The sequence below is a fragment of the Siniperca chuatsi genome, linkage group LG2, assembly GCF_020085105.1.
Source record: "Siniperca chuatsi isolate FFG_IHB_CAS linkage group LG2, ASM2008510v1, whole genome shotgun sequence".
NCBI classification, from domain to species: Eukaryota; Metazoa; Chordata; class Actinopteri; order Centrarchiformes; family Sinipercidae; genus Siniperca; species Siniperca chuatsi.
The window spans coordinates 6,169,062-6,186,831 of record NC_058043.1 but is presented as its reverse complement, the minus strand read 5'-3'; the positions used below and the strand labels follow the sequence as shown (position 1 = coordinate 6,186,831).

General features: G+C 39.1%; 1 protein-coding gene across 14 annotated transcripts in view; it reads left to right on the top strand.

Annotated features, from left to right (window-relative positions):
* slmapa (sarcolemma associated protein a) overlaps positions 1-17,770 on the top strand; it is a 68,317-nt gene that overhangs the window by 23,389 nt on the left and 27,158 nt on the right. For 13 of the 14 annotated variants that reach the window (XM_044210277.1, XM_044210264.1, XM_044210345.1 and 10 more), the window contains 7 exons: positions 1,228-1,300; positions 11,874-11,910; positions 14,624-14,686; positions 15,766-15,861; positions 16,693-16,764; positions 16,901-17,041; positions 17,145-17,282. In XM_044210277.1, the coding sequence (XP_044066212.1) occupies positions 1,228-1,300; positions 11,874-11,910; positions 14,624-14,686; positions 15,766-15,861; positions 16,693-16,764; positions 16,901-17,041; positions 17,145-17,282 (620 nt within the window). Of the gene's footprint in view, positions 1-1,227; positions 1,301-4,497; positions 4,772-11,873; positions 11,911-14,623; positions 14,687-15,765; positions 15,862-16,692; positions 16,765-16,900; positions 17,042-17,144; positions 17,283-17,770 lie in introns of those variants that run through there. The other variant, XM_044210352.1, reaches the window with a different exon arrangement.

Below are 17,770 nucleotides of genomic sequence, written 5' to 3'. Positions count from 1 at the left end.
CGCTTATATTGGACAAATTTTGTGTTATGCTGAGAGATGGAAAATTGAAAGAATCAAAGAAACATGGTCATGGTGAGTTAGAACAGAGAGAGGTTTTTCCTTCATCTGCCAGCCTTGTAGTTGATCATGCACACATACAACCCTGAAATAATTACACTTGATTAACCCTCAAGGGTACCTTAGGGCTTATTTTGCTTAGGTCATAGACTACATAGTGCTGTTCGCAAACACAGTGCAGAGCAGATATTGAGGTCAAATTTTCAGCTCCACTAATATCCCTTTCGTTCTGAGACCCAATGTGCATTCAACCTCCATTGGAGAGAAATACACAGGATCACATTAGATAAAATAAGCACCAAATAAATTTAAGTTGTAGCTCCTTTTCTCTGGAAGACTGTAATAAAGCCATGTGTGTTGGCAGGTTTTAGTTCTTCAACTATAAGTCATGTGTACTTTACTTTTTTGCTGATCATCTATCAGTGCATGCTATACAGTTTTATATTTTTAGATGCATTTTTCCTACCGTTCTGGGCACCCGTTGGTTTCCATTCATTAACAGTATGAAAATGAATTGACAGGCTCTTGAAACGTGCTTGAGTTATATCAGTCAGCACCTAAATTGCATTACCACAAAATGATAAAGTAACTTTGACAAAGTAACACACGTAACATTAATTACAATAGATTGCACAATTCAAGCAAGTTTGTAGAGACAGCTAATAGATTTTCATACTGTACGGAAATAAATTAAGTCCACATGGAGTTCTTGTTTGTACTATTCACGATGGATTGTCTAGTTCGAGCTGTTCTTAGACAAGTCTTGATTTTTTATTTTTATTTTAGTGAGCTGTCCCAGACACGATAAGTCTTCAAACATACGTGATTTTTATCTTCGCCAAAAACAAGAAGCTGGTTTCAAGATTATTCCATCTCGTGTGAGATCAGTTGTTGAGGTTTTGCACCCCCACATCAACATGACAACACTTTGGGGACAAAGTCTTATAGTGGGAACAGTTAAGCAGTTCTGAGATTTTGAAAGTCTTGTAGTCTGGACTTTTCCATAGCTGGTGGGTGATAGTGTTATTCAGTACTTCTCTACACATTCACTGATGATGGTGAACCTTATTGCAGAACTCAAATTTCTCCCGCCATGACGTTGACTCAGAACTGGTAACCAGTACTGAAGGGCTGTACATTAACGTGATGGCTGTCTGTCTGTTTTTCCAGTCACCCATGGCTGCATCGTGTCAACAATCAAACTCTTCCTACCTGATGGGATGGAGGCACGCCGCCGAAGCGAGTAAGCATTCTCATTGGTTAACACTGAGCCATGAATCTTTCATATTTACGGCTTGAATGACAGATTGTGATTTGTTAATGCTTGTTAATGCAACATTATCATTGGACAGAATGAACCAGTTAGTGGTGGTATTAATAGTTCTCTGGTTACTGTAAATAATGCTGTTACTTCCTGTATGGCTGCTTATAGACACGCACACACACACCAAATTCCTGCTTGCATAGTGATGTGATTAGTGTCAGTCTAGTTGTTGACATGGACAGCCATTTTGTTAAAAAGCTGAGAGGGAAATGGTGTTTCATGTTTTTGATCTTTGCGATCGACCATTTGAAAACTATTGCTGGTGTTGGTCAAGTGGTCATTTGATGTTTACATTAATTCACGCTGAGGGCTGGAGAATGTTCACAAATTGTAGTACCACAAACGTGTGTGTGTTCAGTTAAATGGGCCGTAGCAGACCAGTAGCTGACCCAGCATGGAACTTCCTACTGTACTGGGAGTCCCACCTGTGTGTGTGTGTGTGTGTGTGTGTGTGTGTGAGAGAGAGAGAGAGAGTGAGTTTGTAATTGGCTACAGTAGATACCATGTGGAATCTGTGTGTGTGATGCCGGGGCACAGTGCCATGGTGGGCAGTGCCATCTGCTGCCCTGCTGTCCGGCTTTCAGTCTGCAAAACACAGACGAGCATCCTGACCTGCATGAATACAGGCGGAAATAAAGAGTTCTGGGTCTGCTCTGCTCCTGCTGTCTGTGTTGGCAAACGAAGAGTTGATTTCTAAAACTCCATGACCATTTACATGTTTCAGGATATTTTAGCTCTATTTTTGGTGAACTTCTGAGAGAAGTATCTGGCTCTTAAAGAGCAACTAAACCCCAAACGAAAGCTGCCACCATATATGTCACCTGCCTCTAGATCAGCCAGTAGCAAAATTGAATTGCATTAGCCGTGTTTGAACCTGGAGAGGGCAGTCGCTATGCATATAAAACACAATATGTAGAATTCAAATACTTTACCCTAAAATGTCAAGATCTGGACCTGAATCCATCAACAACACTACTAAATACCCATATACATTGGTTTTCAGTTGAAAAAAGTGGTTTGGGGGTTTAGTTACTCTTTAAGCTGCTAACTGCTCCACTATGTTCATTAGCTAGTTGTTAAATGTGTCTGTTTGCCGTTTGGTTCGGAGCAGGTAGTGTACAGTGGGTTTTTAGAGGTTTTTAGCTGAAAACGATGCTATGAGAGTGAACCCAAACAGTATAGTTGTGGGCGCTACAGCTAAACAATGAGCTGAAACTATAAATCTCTGTATAGCCGAGGGGAGCTGCAGATTCGGGTGATAATTCTCTGTAGGTTCATCACTACGAGCAACCCCTTTCACATTGTCACAATTTTCACAGTCATTTGATACATTGTTATAATAAAAATTTCGATTTATAGCCACTTTAAGAACGTGAGCATATCTACATGGTCAGGGCCAAGTCGTATGCAACAACTTGTTAAAAATTTGGCAGGTCAGTTTTGCAAAGGTTTGATGTTGACAGGAAGAATGGTCAAATATGCAGCAGCCGTGAGCTGGTTAGATGAAGACTGGTGGCCAGTTGAGATGAACTCAAACCTCCAACACATAACCAAGACAGACATTGGAGTCTTGCTGCATTGCCTCACAGTTTATCCAAATGAAATGGAAATTCAAAGACCAGCTACTGAAAACATCTGCACAGATGCAACTGATGTCTCAGGAATAAACAAATACTACCGGGCAGAATTACAGTTTAATATAATCTTCATAGAATCAAAATATTATTGATTAATCTAACCCATTAACTGTCAATCGATCATTACTTAATTAAACATCCCTTGTAGGGACGGTATGGAGTAAATTACACCATCATAGGCTTACATATCAGTGGTGCCATGTACAGTCACAAATCCACATATGGCAATAACTTTCACCAACATAAATGGACATTTTCTTTATCGAGGACAGCCCCACTTATTGTATTTAATTCTATGCAGCTCTCTCTCTATGAAATGCAGCTGGAGAGAGAGTGATGTGAAGCTAAATCAGATTTATTAATACCTGAAGAATGTTTCTGTTACGCTTCTATTGCATTAGCCATCTGGAAGTCTGCCAAATACAGCTTTATACAGTCGCTTTCTACGTGTGAGCTAAGCACCTGTATTTATACATGAGACAAAATCGGTGTCCTTTGAAAACTTGATTCAGTGTTATCTTTCATTACAACTGTAGGTGTGAACCTGAAAACTCAAAAGAATAGTTAACAGTCAGAGGAACTTAATAAGAAAATCTTTTCTGAAAAGTTTAATCTTTAGAGCACTTTGCTCTGCCAAAAAAAAGTGGATGCAATGTCTTTTGAAATAGCTGCAGTCTTAGCTCCCTGCAGCCACTTCCATTACATTTTATGTAAAGGGGGGGGCAGTGTGTGAACAGTGTGTGAACAGTGTGTGAACACACCCATATTATTGTGTTTTCCATTTAATGCAAAACACCTGCTGTGACTTCACTGATTGGGGTGTGGCCAGAAATGTTTGAAAACGTGCAGCAGCAGCTCTCTTCCTCTGTGTGATTCAGTGTGGAGTCATTCTTTCACATTATTATTAATGTGGTGACACACCGAGAGGAGAACATGGAGGACAACACAAAAACAACCAATTCACAAGTTGGAGCAAGATGTAAATTAAAGCTCCAACTCTGCTTAATTTAATGTCTCACAGTTCCAGTTTCTGTACAGGAAACATGCAACTTCTTTTATCTGGTGAAAAATAATTCTACCAGGTAAAAATATGTCTCTGAAATAACAAAGTCAGACCTGTAGATGTTACACCTCCAAAGTGTTTCAGGTTTATCCAGCATTGTTTATCTCCAGTCGTTGTTTTGTTAATGACAATAGCTTTCTTTTGTTTCCCTTATCAGTCTGTTATCACCTGCCATATTTTCTTTAAAACACCCACACTCTCACACATACTCATGGTCCAGTGGTTAGAGAGGATGTTTCATTTTCAGAACCATTGCTTAGAAAAATGATAACTCAGCCCCCTCATGCAATGGCAAGTTAGTTATCCAGCACACCTTTAGCGTCCCACAGACCATAAAGGCAGTGAAGGCGCATACACAGGGAGGAGAGTTTGTTTCCTCACAGTGAGTGCCAGGAGGGGTGGAGCTACAGTAACTTGCACAAGTTAAAGGAAGAAAATCTTGCTCAGAGGAGGGGAGGAGCAAAGAGTAGAAAGAAAGAAAGTTTGTGTTATGGGATGACTTCACTCACACTGTGGAAAAGTAGCGAGGAATCAGCTGCTCGGTCTGAAACTAGAAAAGAAAATGAAGTAAGGGAGGAAGGATCCATTTTCCCACACGAGTAGCTGAGTCAGGCTGAGATAGAGGCCGAACAGTGAACTTTGTCCTGTGACAAATCACCAGCTGACACACACAGGAAGAAGACCTGACAGGTAATGTCTCTGCTGTCCAGAATCTGAGCCAGGTTATTTAGGCTCAGACAGTCCTGATGAGGCCAGGACAAGCTGCTGATTGATTGTTCATCTGGCTTTATAGCTTAAATCTATTAAGATTTTAAGATTTGTGTTTACAACACAATGTGAGGCGTGAACTGTTAATTGTATCTGTTAAAGGGCCCTGAATGATCTACATCCTGTCAGAAAATGAAGCTGGAAGTCTAAAGTGCTTGACAGTTGTTAGAGAGCAATTTCTTGTGGGGTGTTCCAATTACTGTTGCTGTCTGCAGGTAAATGCATGGGACCAAACCTGAAGCAGCAGCTGTGTGGAAAGCATCCTTTACTCTTTTGTGGTTTCTTATATACAGTAGTTGTTGCTTTAAAAACAGCCAGTCTTTCTGTACAAATCTGTGGCAAGTAGGGAGGTCCTCCTGGATTGGTCAAAGTGTCCTCCAGAACTAGGGCTAGGCATCGTTTGAAATGTTTTGATTCTAGTGTCCATATGTTTTGGTATCAACTGAGCTGCAAATAAGGATTATTTTCATTATCGATTTCATTATCTGCCAATTGTTTTTATGATGAATCTATTATTTGTTTAGTCTAAAAACATTCCAGAAAATGTTGAAAAGTGCCCATCACAATTTCCCAGAATCCAAAGTGACGTGTTCAGTTAAAAAAAAAAAAAGCTAATTTGTTTACATCCAGTATGAGGGATAATATAATGTATAATATAAATATAATATAAATAATATAATATAAAGGCAAATACACTAAAGTCCAACATTAAGATTGGGCCCTCACTTACATGTCAGACATTTCAAAGATAATTACAAAACAATAATAATCACAATAATCATAAATAAAATGTAAATAATTATAGTAAAACATTTCTCTGCTTTTCAAAAGGGTTCCCTTATAGTCATGTTCACATCATATTTTCATTATTTGTATATCATTGTCAAATTCAGAGATAATTCACATGAAACAGACCAATCAAATAATAAAAGGAGTTCAGATAGTTCAGGCAACTGCAGAGGACAACTAATATTTATAGCTTGCCCTCCACATTCATCACATTACTTAAATCTACATTCTCCATATATTGTATAAAGGACCCCAAAAGAGCGATTGTGTACCTTCTGAATAATGTAAGTAATCTTATCCAGAGGAGGAGTTAAGGACAGTTCTTTAATCCAATTAATAAACTTTGGTCTTCTTCCAAGAGAGAGAGAACTCTTTTTGCAAGCAATGAACAAATATATAAAGCTCTAAAGATTTACAATGATATAAAACAGAGGAAAGCACCATATCCTCACATTTGAGTTATTAGTTTAGTAGTTATTAATCGATTATCAAAATTGTTGTTGCGTTTCTGTCGATTGACTAATCGATTGATCCACCAGTGGTTTCAGCACTAGTATTGATACCAAAATGATCTAAACACAAGAAGCCTTACAGGAACTTTGTCTAAATAAGATGGTATAAAATTGGCAAAATCTTGATTTTTATATCAGGAACTTTTACAGAAAAGAAAAGTAAGTAAAGAAGAGGACGAATCTGATGAGACATTTGATGCCAGCTTTTGGTACTTGACCGTTTTTTGATAGTCGGTGCTACAGACATATTTCAGTCAGTGCCAAATATGCATTGAGATTTGATGCTGAGCCATATTTGGGACAGGTCAAAATGTTCTCCAAGTCAGCTTTATGTCTCCTCCACTACATGTCTGTGTGCGGTGGTAGAAATATCCGAGCAGGTCACACATGGAAACTCCTGCCAGTGTTTTCCATCATCAGTCCCTGCTGGACTGCTTGCAAAACAGACTCCGCTAGATCTGATGTGGATGACTGATTCCTGTGGACCAGCTGCGCTTTGTGTGTGTGTGTGTGTGTGTGTGTGTGTGTGTGTGTAGGTAGAGTTGATGTTCTTGTGAGCCACAGCTGAAGAGCTGTGAATTTAGGTCATGTTATGCTGTGGATATTTTCCGTCTTTTTAAAAATGGGTTATTTTGGAGCAGTGCTGGTCTGGTTCTTGCAGTCAGTGTTTGATGATGACTGAAAATGCGTGATTTGCGTGATTTGCTTGATATAGACAGAATCTGCTGTGAAGCTTTAACTTAAGTTCAGTTTTCACAACACCCTGAAGTTTGAGCCTCAATGCAGCAAAAGTCTGCTGCCAGACTACATGAGGGGACACTGTGGTTAGGGTCTTAAACCCGTAGAACACTAGGATGCTCAAGCATTTTTTCCATTGTTGTCCCACAACCGCTTACTTCTCTCGCCTGCCAAACCTTTGAGCAGCTAAAGGTTAACATCAACAGGACGATGCTAATATGCTGATGTTTAGCAGGTAAAATGTTTACCATGTTCACCATCTTATTTTAGCGTGTTAGCATGCTAACATTTGCTAATTGGCACTAAACACAAAGTATGACTGAGGCTGATGAGAATGTCATTAGTTTTGCAGGTATAATGCATAAATCAAAGTGTTGGACAAATTACTTTGGGCAAAAAAGTTTTGACGTGATGATGGCACTAGAAGAAAAGGGAGGGGATTACCAAAGGTTATTACAATTCATCCTGAGGGGAACATGAATGACTACCTATCCAATAGTTGTAGATGCACTTCACAAAAAACCTCAGATGTGTGAACGTCATGGTGGCGCTTGATGTAATGAGGGGATCTCTAAAATCATTAGGATACATTGTCTGGGAATCGTGAATGTCTGTACAGATTTTAGGCAACCCATCTAACAACTGTTGAGATATTTCATTGTGGACCAAAGTGGTCGCCCAACTGAACGACAGACAGACCAACATTGCGTTGCTAGCATGCCTAAATGAGGTCGGTCCCACTTCTGCCTTATTTAATGACGTATATCTCAAACACCCCTGTGGTAAAATACAGTGGCAACGCGAGTAAAAACCTAGCAATGTGTTCTACCTCATGAGTTCAGATTGTGTGACGTTACAGGTTGTCAAATTCCTACTATGGAAAAGGGTTATTTGATTCATATGAATGAATCGGCAAATAAAAAATCTAATTATGAACAGGAGGCCTCCTGCTGTGATGATGCTGTTTGAGTGACAGAACTGCTGCCGGCTGTGGTGATAAATAAGACATTATGCACAGTGATTGCCCTGGTGATGAAAATTAAAGCGTGACAGACCGCTGTGACTGAATGAATGTAGCAGAAACAAACTGTTGGAACCACACAGTATGATGGAGTCATTAGGGACAAGAGTCTTCCTCAGAAAGTCCCACCACCAGTGTCTAGTAATCAGAAAGAAGTTGGAACAAAAAAGTGCTTAATTGCTAGTATGCAGCTGGAAAAAGACAAAAATGCCACTAAATATCAAATCAAGATGGCAAAAAGTGCTCTCTAGAAAAAAGTTAACGTGTTATCCTGTGTGTACTTCAAAATTACAGCCAGTTTCATTCTGTCTGTCAAGTTTTAGTAACCCCCTTTGCAAAGTAGTAACCACAGGAAGTAACATTAATTTATTAATTTTTACAATGTGAAATGTAGCTTGAAATTATCTGCTGTCACAGCTCACAGAGACTTATTAAAAAAAACTAGATTTTTTTAAAAGATAAAGTCTTGTACCAAATGAGACTGGGAAGTTTGTAAGACGATGAGGATTATTTCCTGGAAGGTACTTGCAATTCCTCCTGAGTGTCAGGTGATCAACAGGCAGCAGAGCTCAATGCAGCTCTGATATGAAAACACTTAACTCAGCACAGTGAAATCAGGATCAAACAGAGAGTCTCTGGTGTTTACCGTGATTGATGATGTTGATCTCTGCAGAGAACCTGCACTGTGGGTGCTAAATGTAAAAAAAAAAGTCCTTTTTAAAATTATTGGCTTATCCTTTGAAGTGTATTTTATCCTATTCGCTTACCTAAGCTTTGGCCTTGAGTACAAAGCAGCAATCATTAATGAAAGTACTCTTCCCTCCCCACTCCTTTATTTTCTGTCTGTCTCTGCCTTTTTAGATTAATAAAAACTGCCAGGATTTTAGTACTAGCAAACATTTATTTTTTCTTTTCTTTTGTTTGTTTCTTGGTGTCTCTATTGTTCTAAAATTGTTTGCATCAGTAAAACTTAAGGAATGTCTTAGTGAGTAAAGACCTTAGCAATGTGTAAATCAGTATTTCTAAGGGACCAAGGCAAGCAGAATATTTAAATCACCTGACGATCCTTTACTGTGGGCATGACTGTTTTATTTGTGTCTGCAAAAATGTGTTTCAGAACTAGTAGTCTTATTTGGTCATTTAGTCTAATATTATTTGCATAATGTTTTATAATTTGATGTATATTGTGTTCTTTTGTGAAATGTAGTTAATGGTACTCACAGTTTATAGGAATGTCTTGTTAAAATCTTGATGTTGGTTTATCAAGGTTATTGTTGACGCCCGTCAATGTCTGAGAGTGGAGCCTACATACTATAACTCTTATACCATACCAGTTTACATCATTATTAAACAGCGTTTTGATCAACATTCAGGTCAGATATGTTGACAATCTATTACCTCGTTTACCAAACAGGTTATATACATTAGCTAGCTAGTAAATATTTACAGCCACTATCTTCCTGAACCAACTAACAGCTAACATCTACGTTTGTGCTGCAAACCATTTTAATTAAGTGTATTTATGAGATTAAATCTCCACTTAGTAAACATATTACAAATAGGATAAGGTTGAGCTACAAACAGCTGGTGCAACTGGCTCCTGATACACATGAAGAAATTATGACAATATGAATACACAGGCAGCACAGTGGTACAGTGGTTAGCACTAGGTTCAAATGCCTATGGGTGTGGTCTGCTCTCAACTAAGTGGTCTGGTAGGTTGAATGGTTATCTGTATTTGTCAGCCCAGTGACAGACTGGTGACCTGTGTGTACCCCACCTCTCGTCCAGTGTGAGCTGGGATAGACTTGTGTTATTTCCTCATAGTTGTTGTAGGAGCTGTTGCAGTCTGCAACTCTCCTGCTGGTTTGTAGTTACACATTAACAGAGTCAGGTTATATTTTGCCCAGAGTTAAGTTTACCTTCATTCCTGAACTCTGACTGTTTCCAGGTAAATTCTGGATTATCTTCACCCCCACTAAAACAAACCTGTGTGACCTTGTGTTGCTGTAGAATACAGTACTTTGGATAAATATCTCCACTGAATGGCTGATGTCATGTTCATGCAGGGCAGAAACTGAGGGTGGCCAGTTTTTCCCACAATATGGGTAGAAATGTGGCTTCACATCTGGTGTTGGTTCAGTGATGTGTGATCAAAAACTCTTTTAATCTTTTTCTAATTGTTTTTAATTTGCTCTGATGCGTTAAATCAGAATTTTCAGTTTTTTAAATCACCATCCATGCAACTACAGTCATAACTCCTAACTGTGTCCATTTGATTAATACAGAAGAGAAAATGGTGGAAACAACTCACTATGATTAATACACATGGTTTGCACTAATCTAACAGGGGAATAACAGGACCATCTGTGTTATGTCATATAAAACACCTGGCCTGTGCTACAGCACACTGTCTGTGAGGAAACGAGCCACCTTGTGGTTGTCATCAAATGTTTGGTATTCTTGCTTAAAAATGGCTCAAACAATGAAACGACTATTAAAAAAGTTGCTGGTTAATTTATTTCGATCAGCTAATCAATTGACCAGTCATTGTAGCTCCAAACTGCACTGCTAACAAAATAACATGGAGAACATGACAATTATCCAGAGTCTGTGGTACATTTGAAAATATGTAAAAACTGAATTATTCTGCACTGTTAAGTTTTGTTGATCAAATATTTTTGTTGCTTGTTGGCTGGTTAATTTAATTCAATGGCATTCTGTACATAGCTAAATAAACTGAGCTAATCTCTGTAGTTTACATAGCTGCCATACATTCAAGAAGAGACCTCAGTTCTTGTTATACGGGTTGTGAAAATACTGACAATTACACCTATTTGAAAGAGTTGCGTGTTTAAAATAAATGTCATGATTAACAATAAATATATAGTGTTCTATCAGCACTTCAGAGTTTGAGAGTGAATTGATTGATTGGACTTTTATTATTTTTTATATGATTTAAAAGTATACAAATTTATGATTCAGTTTCAACCTTTAACCAGTGAAATGACAGCTGTCAGCAACAGCAACTTGTGATGGATGAAATTGACAAAAAGGTTTAATGCACCTAAATCCTTCTTGATCATCAGGCTCTTACCCATCTTCCTCCTGAAAGAAGATCATTGCCAGCATTGTAAAGAAAAGCTCATTCTTCTGTTTTTCAAATTTGTCTGTGCTTTTCTTGCTACATGGTGATCTAAACCTACGATACACTCAGTCTGCGCACTGAGCTCTGCACCTTGCTGATCATGTGTAGAGAGCTTTATGTAATGTACTCTTGGGCCCTGATTGACTGCTACATTATTGGTGCATTGTTGTGATTGGCTGAGCTAGCTAAAGGCAAACATTGTATGACTTGCCATGCGTAAAGCTGTCTACAGGCTCATTCTGCATCTGAAAACTGGCCTCAGGCTTCTCTGTGTGAGGAATCCCTGTTAGCTTATTGACCACTGTTTGATGTTCAGTCACTTCAACACGCTGATTTACACACTTAACAGCCACTGCAGTGTTTACCTGCTGGACTCACCCTCTAGCCTGAAGCCTGTTCAGTGGTTCCTCTGTGCTCATAGCGTTTTGGTTTTGTTGTGACCATCACAGGTGTTGATTGAACTTGACGTTCCTTTTTGAGGCTGTAGTTGTTTGTGTGTCTGTGTGTCAGTTTTTTTGAGGCTCTAGTTGAAGCTGATATTGAGTCTGGGAATTAAGCTAGCCGATTAATCAAATTGGTAAAAGGGGGAAAAAATGAATTAATGGAAAATAAGGAAGTAGAGATTAGATTTCTCACATGAATGACTTTTTGATGTGCTATGATGAGGTTTTTATTTAACAAGGAGGTGAAAAAAAGTGTTACAAGACCTTCAAGAACCATTTTATTTCCTTCTGTCGCCGTGGTTACTCCATGTGTCTTCCATCCCTGCTGTTTCCATGGTGACAAACTGTTTTCTCCTCTCTCTTCCTCTTTCAGTGTCATCCAGGCTCCGTTACCACTACCTGTAGACAAGGTAAGAACAGAAATGTGTGTGGTGTTGTTCTGTCCCATGTGCAAATTGTTTGTCTCCGTCTCAGATTTTGATGTATGCATGCTCCTCAGTGATGGAGCTGAGTTTGTGTGTTGTGTGCAACTAGTCTTTGTGCACGCACACACACACACACACACAGAGTAGAGTAGAGTAGAGTAGTCAGCTGATGGAGGAATGCAGGGATAGCTGCCAGTTTCTTTCATGTGGATCAGGGGGCAGTTTTTTTTCCCACCGTTCACTCGGAGTGCTTTGTGTCTTTAGGTGTCTCCAAAACTATTTAGTCCAATTAAATTGCATTTTTTTGGTCTGCTGCAGCATACATATTTGCTCTGTACATCCCTTGTCCTGTGTTCTTCTTTGAGGAAAAAAAAAACAAAAAACCAAAAGGGAGACATTTATATTTTGTTTTTTTTTTTTTTAGTTTCATGGTTTTGCATTAATTTGACAGAACACTGTTCTGGTAACCGTCAATGTAGATGGAGACCTTATTTCAGTACAGCCAAGCAAATCTTGCATAAAGCAGTAACATCGGTGTTTTATCAGAGGCAGAGCCGATGGTCATACTAACGCTGTGTTCAGACTACTGGTGAGCAACAGGCTACAAGTCATTTTCAATGGAAGCCGGTGACATGAAGCTACAAACTCACGCCCGACACTTGTCGCTGCATGACAGGTGTGGTAGATTCAAAGCTGAGCTGGCCTTTTCAGCGCTCCAATGACGCTGTGAAGCATCAACCAATCATATGTTTTTGCTTCACCATTTCCTTTCCCCTTCTCTCTCCCCACAATTCCTGTTCCATCTATAAAAAAAAAAGTGCTAGTGTGAACATAGCATTAGCCAGATAGCAGCCTGCTACACAACACAAGAACACAATTTGTCTTGTTCTCTGTCCGGAGCTGAAACTGGGTTGTGATACTGTATACAGGAGATGTGACGTTCTCTATATAGGTTGAAATCCTGTTGCTTTGGGGTCACAAGAACAGATTTATAATCTCTTTTACTTGACACTTCCTGATAAATGGAATTTGTTTTACTGTATTTTATTTAGATGTTATTTATTTAGAAATTCTTGTACAGCTGCGTACTGTATCATTTGATATCGTACGGTACATTGCCAGGTTAATTCCAAACTGTCCTTTACCATGCTTTACCATGTTAGGTTTCTCTTCTGCCTCGCCCTTTTCTGTGTTTCCCTCCAACAGTAAAAACAACAGGGCCTCAGTGTAACCTGTCTGAGGAATGTAGGCTAGAGCTGACGGTGTGCCGTGTCTGTGTCAGGGAGGAGCTGTGATTAGATTTGAACCACTTCTCTAACATAATTAAGTGTCCTACAGCAGAATCCTTGCACCTCCCGGGTCTCAAAAGAAAGACACACACACACACACTCAGACACACACACACCCAGGCTGTCACATTGACTTAATGAGGAAATGTATTGAATGCACAGGCAGAATGTGAATGAGTGTAGTTTTTGGACAACACTACATGTAGCTGTGGTTTCACAATAGTTACTCAAAATTGTAGTAGGTCAACATTTTGGGAAATAAGCTTAGATGTTCAGATAGATATCTGTCTCATGTCTACATAGCTGGAGTCAGGACTTAGTTAGCTTAACTTAGCATAAAGACTGGAAACAGGGGGTGTAGCGACTATCCTGACCAGCAGTTAGCCACCCGGCTAGGTGCGGGCAGTCCTTATTTTTGACGTGCTTCAGTGAGTGGATGTCCAGGCAGTATTTACTGTTGTGTGAGGTTCCCATTTAATGGAGATTTTAGTTCACAGCAAAACATGACTTTTATATTGCAAACAAACCTGGTAATGATATCATGACTGGCTTGGCTTTCTGGTGTGGTTGCCTGAAGCGTGCGAGGCGGTAAAAAAACACAAGACCTCCCCATCACCCGTGCATGATTAGACTGTCTGTTACACCTGTGCCCATATAGACTTCACCTACCACACTAACCTATACTGCCACCTGTGGTAAACTTGATATAGGCAACATACACAGACATAAATACACAGCCCTTATGAATGGGGGAAACTGTTAGCCTGGCTCTATCCTAAGTTCAGAAATACAACTACCAACACCTCTAAAGCTCACTAATTACTAATCACTAATTATTTTCATTGTCGATTAATCTATCGGTTATTTTCTCAATTAATCGATTAGTTGTTTGGGCTATAAAATGTCAGAAAATGGTGAAGAATGTCGATCAGTATTTCCCAAAGCCCAAGATGACGTCCTCAAATGTCTTGTTTTGTCCACAACCCAAAGATATTCAGTTTACTGTCATAGAGGAGTAAAGAAACCAGAAAATATTCACATTTAAGAAGCTGGAATCGGAGAATTTAGATTTAGGATTAGATTACTCAAACCGATTAATCAATTATCAAAATAGTTGGCCATTCATTTAATAGTTGACAACCAATCAATTAATCGTTACAGCTCTAGTGAAAAACACAGTTTGTGGTTTTAGGGGAGTTGCTTGCTAGAACTACTGTGCAGGAGATTCAGGGCTCATCCGCAGTGATACTGAATACTGAAACACTGAGTATGTGTGCGCGTGCAGCATATGCTTTTGACCTCTGCGGTATTTTATCTTTTTGTCTGCCTTCAATTCAAACACAAGGCTGAATGAATTCCAGACAACTGTCAATATGTTACCATGGTGTGTGTATGTTTGTGTCTTCTAGGTTGCAGCCAACACTCCCAGTATGTATTCTCAGGAACTGTTCCAGCTCTCCCAGTATCTACAGGTAACACACTGACACCTACTGGCCATTCTGTGAAACTACATTAAAAATAATAAGAGTAAATCCGAGGAGTCAGACATACAAATTGGTTTCATTAGTCATCAGACACATTTTAACACATTTTTGATGTCAGATAGCAAATCATGTAACCTTAACTGCTGTGAACATTTTCAGCATCCACATGAGCAGAGGAGGAACTCTGCAGCATTTCTTTGCAGTGATCTGAGATGACTTTGTCTCATTGATCAGAAATGACCTAATTACACAGTGCAAAGCATATATCATCTGTTCTTCATTACACACAATTCAAAATCATACCAATAAAAATATAAAAACATTATACATTGATACATTATAGTAGAAGAGATCACATAATATTCCTTTTTAAGAAAAAATAATAATCTCTGATTAGGGAAGCACAGAAAAGATCTAAAGCTGCGGAGTAAGTGGAAATGTTTTCTTAAAGAAGTGCAAGGGAATCTTTCCTAAAGACTTAAGTAACCTCCTCTTTTTGATTTGTGAAGGACTTGAATCAAGAACATGTTCCCCTCACAGCCAAAATGATGTGATTTCCTCATAAAACACACCTGATCTATAAAGAGATTTGATGCAAGTTTTCAAAGTAACATGAGTCAACTAACAGACCTACGATCAACGGAGACCAAACAAATACTGCAAAGCTATTTGATATTTAAATGGTCTGAACGATCATGACAGTATAACAAACAGACAAGCTGCACAGACAAGAGTCGCTAGAGCTCACTAGTTAAAAGTAACCAGCAGGGAATTGGCAGCCATATAAAATGATTAACAGGTTGACAGATGCTGTTCATTGATGTGTAACTAATATGACTAATTGAAGTTAACTAATGCACTAATTTTGTATCAGTTTATGAAATGGTTACTAAGTTCATTAAAATTTAAAGCTCTTTTTTACAGAAGAACATATTTAAGAACATATTTAAAATGACACTTGAGACCTTGTTCTCTTCACTATAAATGACCCTGTTGCTTTTGTTCCTCCTGATTTTTCTTATTCGAGTCATTGATTACCCACCTCTCTCCCTGTCTCTCTCTGCCAGGAGGCCTTACACAGAGAGCAGATGTTGGAGCAGAAGTTAGCCACTCTGCAGCGTCTGTTAGCCAACACTCAGGAGGCCTCAGAGAGCAGCTGGCAGGTAGGAAATACCATTATCATACTTTAGTCCTGTACTGTAACACAGAGAGGTACAAATTTAGGATACATCCTCTAGGTTGTAACTCCAGCTGTTTCACTCTTTCTGGCAGTTTAGCCTTTGGTCAGTTTATCTGTTTAGTAATGTAATGGCAGTGATGGCAGCTGTGTACACATTGCTGTCTGTGTGTTAAAAAGGCTCAGACACTCCTGCATTAATCACTAAATTGAATGCAGTTTATGATGGATTTCTAGCTCTCTGAAAACATGTTTTTCTAAAGTCACACAGATGACATTATATATCTTATATAACAGTCACACACTTAATGTATAGTGATACCGTTTTCTACATTTCTAGCATATTGTGATATTATTGTATTCTGATTTCCCACCTCTGACTTGAACCCCCCATATGTACCTTACGTTCTGATCTCTTATAGGAAGCCTACATTCTGACATCTCAAAAGCACACTACACTGTAATGTACTGTACACATTTTACTGTATTGCTGTGATCACATCATATGGAAATGACATGTTCCAAGTAAATAACATTAATCTCAAAATTAAAATGGTCATTACCACTGGGAATTTTGTTTTCAGTGATTTAGTGTCTGTAGAACAAACAAATGGGCCTCAGTTCAGTGCAAATCTATTGTGTAAGATAACTAAACCATCATTTAATGTTATTTTGATGATGCACACTGTAATCCCCCCCCCACCAATTACCAACTCTGCATGTTTGTCTGTTTTTCCATTGTTCCCCTTTATCTCTTATGATTTGAACAAATATGTTCAACACTGCTGTAAACTGAATTTGTGTCTGTCTTCACCAGGCTCTGATTGATGAAGACCGTCTGCTCTCCAGACTGGAGGTTATGGGCAGTCAGCTACAGGCTTACTCTAAGGTAATACACACACTAATGTGGCTCTGTCAGAATATCTCTTGTTGACAGAAATAACAAATTCTCCTACAATAAATGGATCAAAATTAAATCAAAATTATCATCCACTTTTTTAAAATCCTCTCCTCCTCTATCACAGTCCCAGACGGAGGAAGGGATCCGTAAGGAGCTCTTGGCTCTTCAGGAGGACAAACACAACTACGAGACGACAGCGAAGGAGTCTCTGAGGAGAGTCCTGCAGGAGAAGATCGAGGTGGTCAGGAAGCTGTCAGAGGTGGAGGTAGGACACACATATACATACTGTATGAACACTCATATGATGGTCATTTTGAGACATGGAGCTGTTGTGTTGGTGGAACCAAAGATTTTTGTTTCTACTGCAGCGCTCACTCAGTAACACGGAGGATGAGTGCACCCACCTGAAGGAGATGTCTGAGAGGGGCCAGGAGGAGCTGAGGGAACTCGCCAACAAGTACAACGCCGCCGTCAACGAGATCAAAGAGCTAACTGACAAAATGAAGGTACCTGCACAGACACTGGAATATGGTTTCTGATGTTACTCTGAATGACATAGGATTTAATTTCCCTGCAATAATACTTGATTTATTACCGAATATATTTAATTTAGCAGATTGTTTGGAGCAAAATATGTTTAATATACTGTATGGTGCTTGCTTGCTTTTAAAAAAATGTTTTTAATTTGTTTTTAAACACTAATAGTTTTCATTTTATTACTTTTCTCTCTCCGTCTCATTTTTCTGTCCTGCTCCTCTCCTCTTTTCCCTTTTACTTCCTTCTGACTTTGAATTCTGTCCTCCTTTCTCACTCCCCCCCTTTCTCCCCTCTTGTCTTCTGTTTTTTCTTCTCCTCTCCTCCCTTGATCCTCTCCCTCCTCTGCCGCTCATCTTTTTCTATTTACTTGCTCCTAATACCCCGGCTCTCCCCTGTCCTCTGCCTTATTCCCCTTTCCTGGTTTGTCGTCTCCCCTATTCTTCCCCCTCCTCTATTC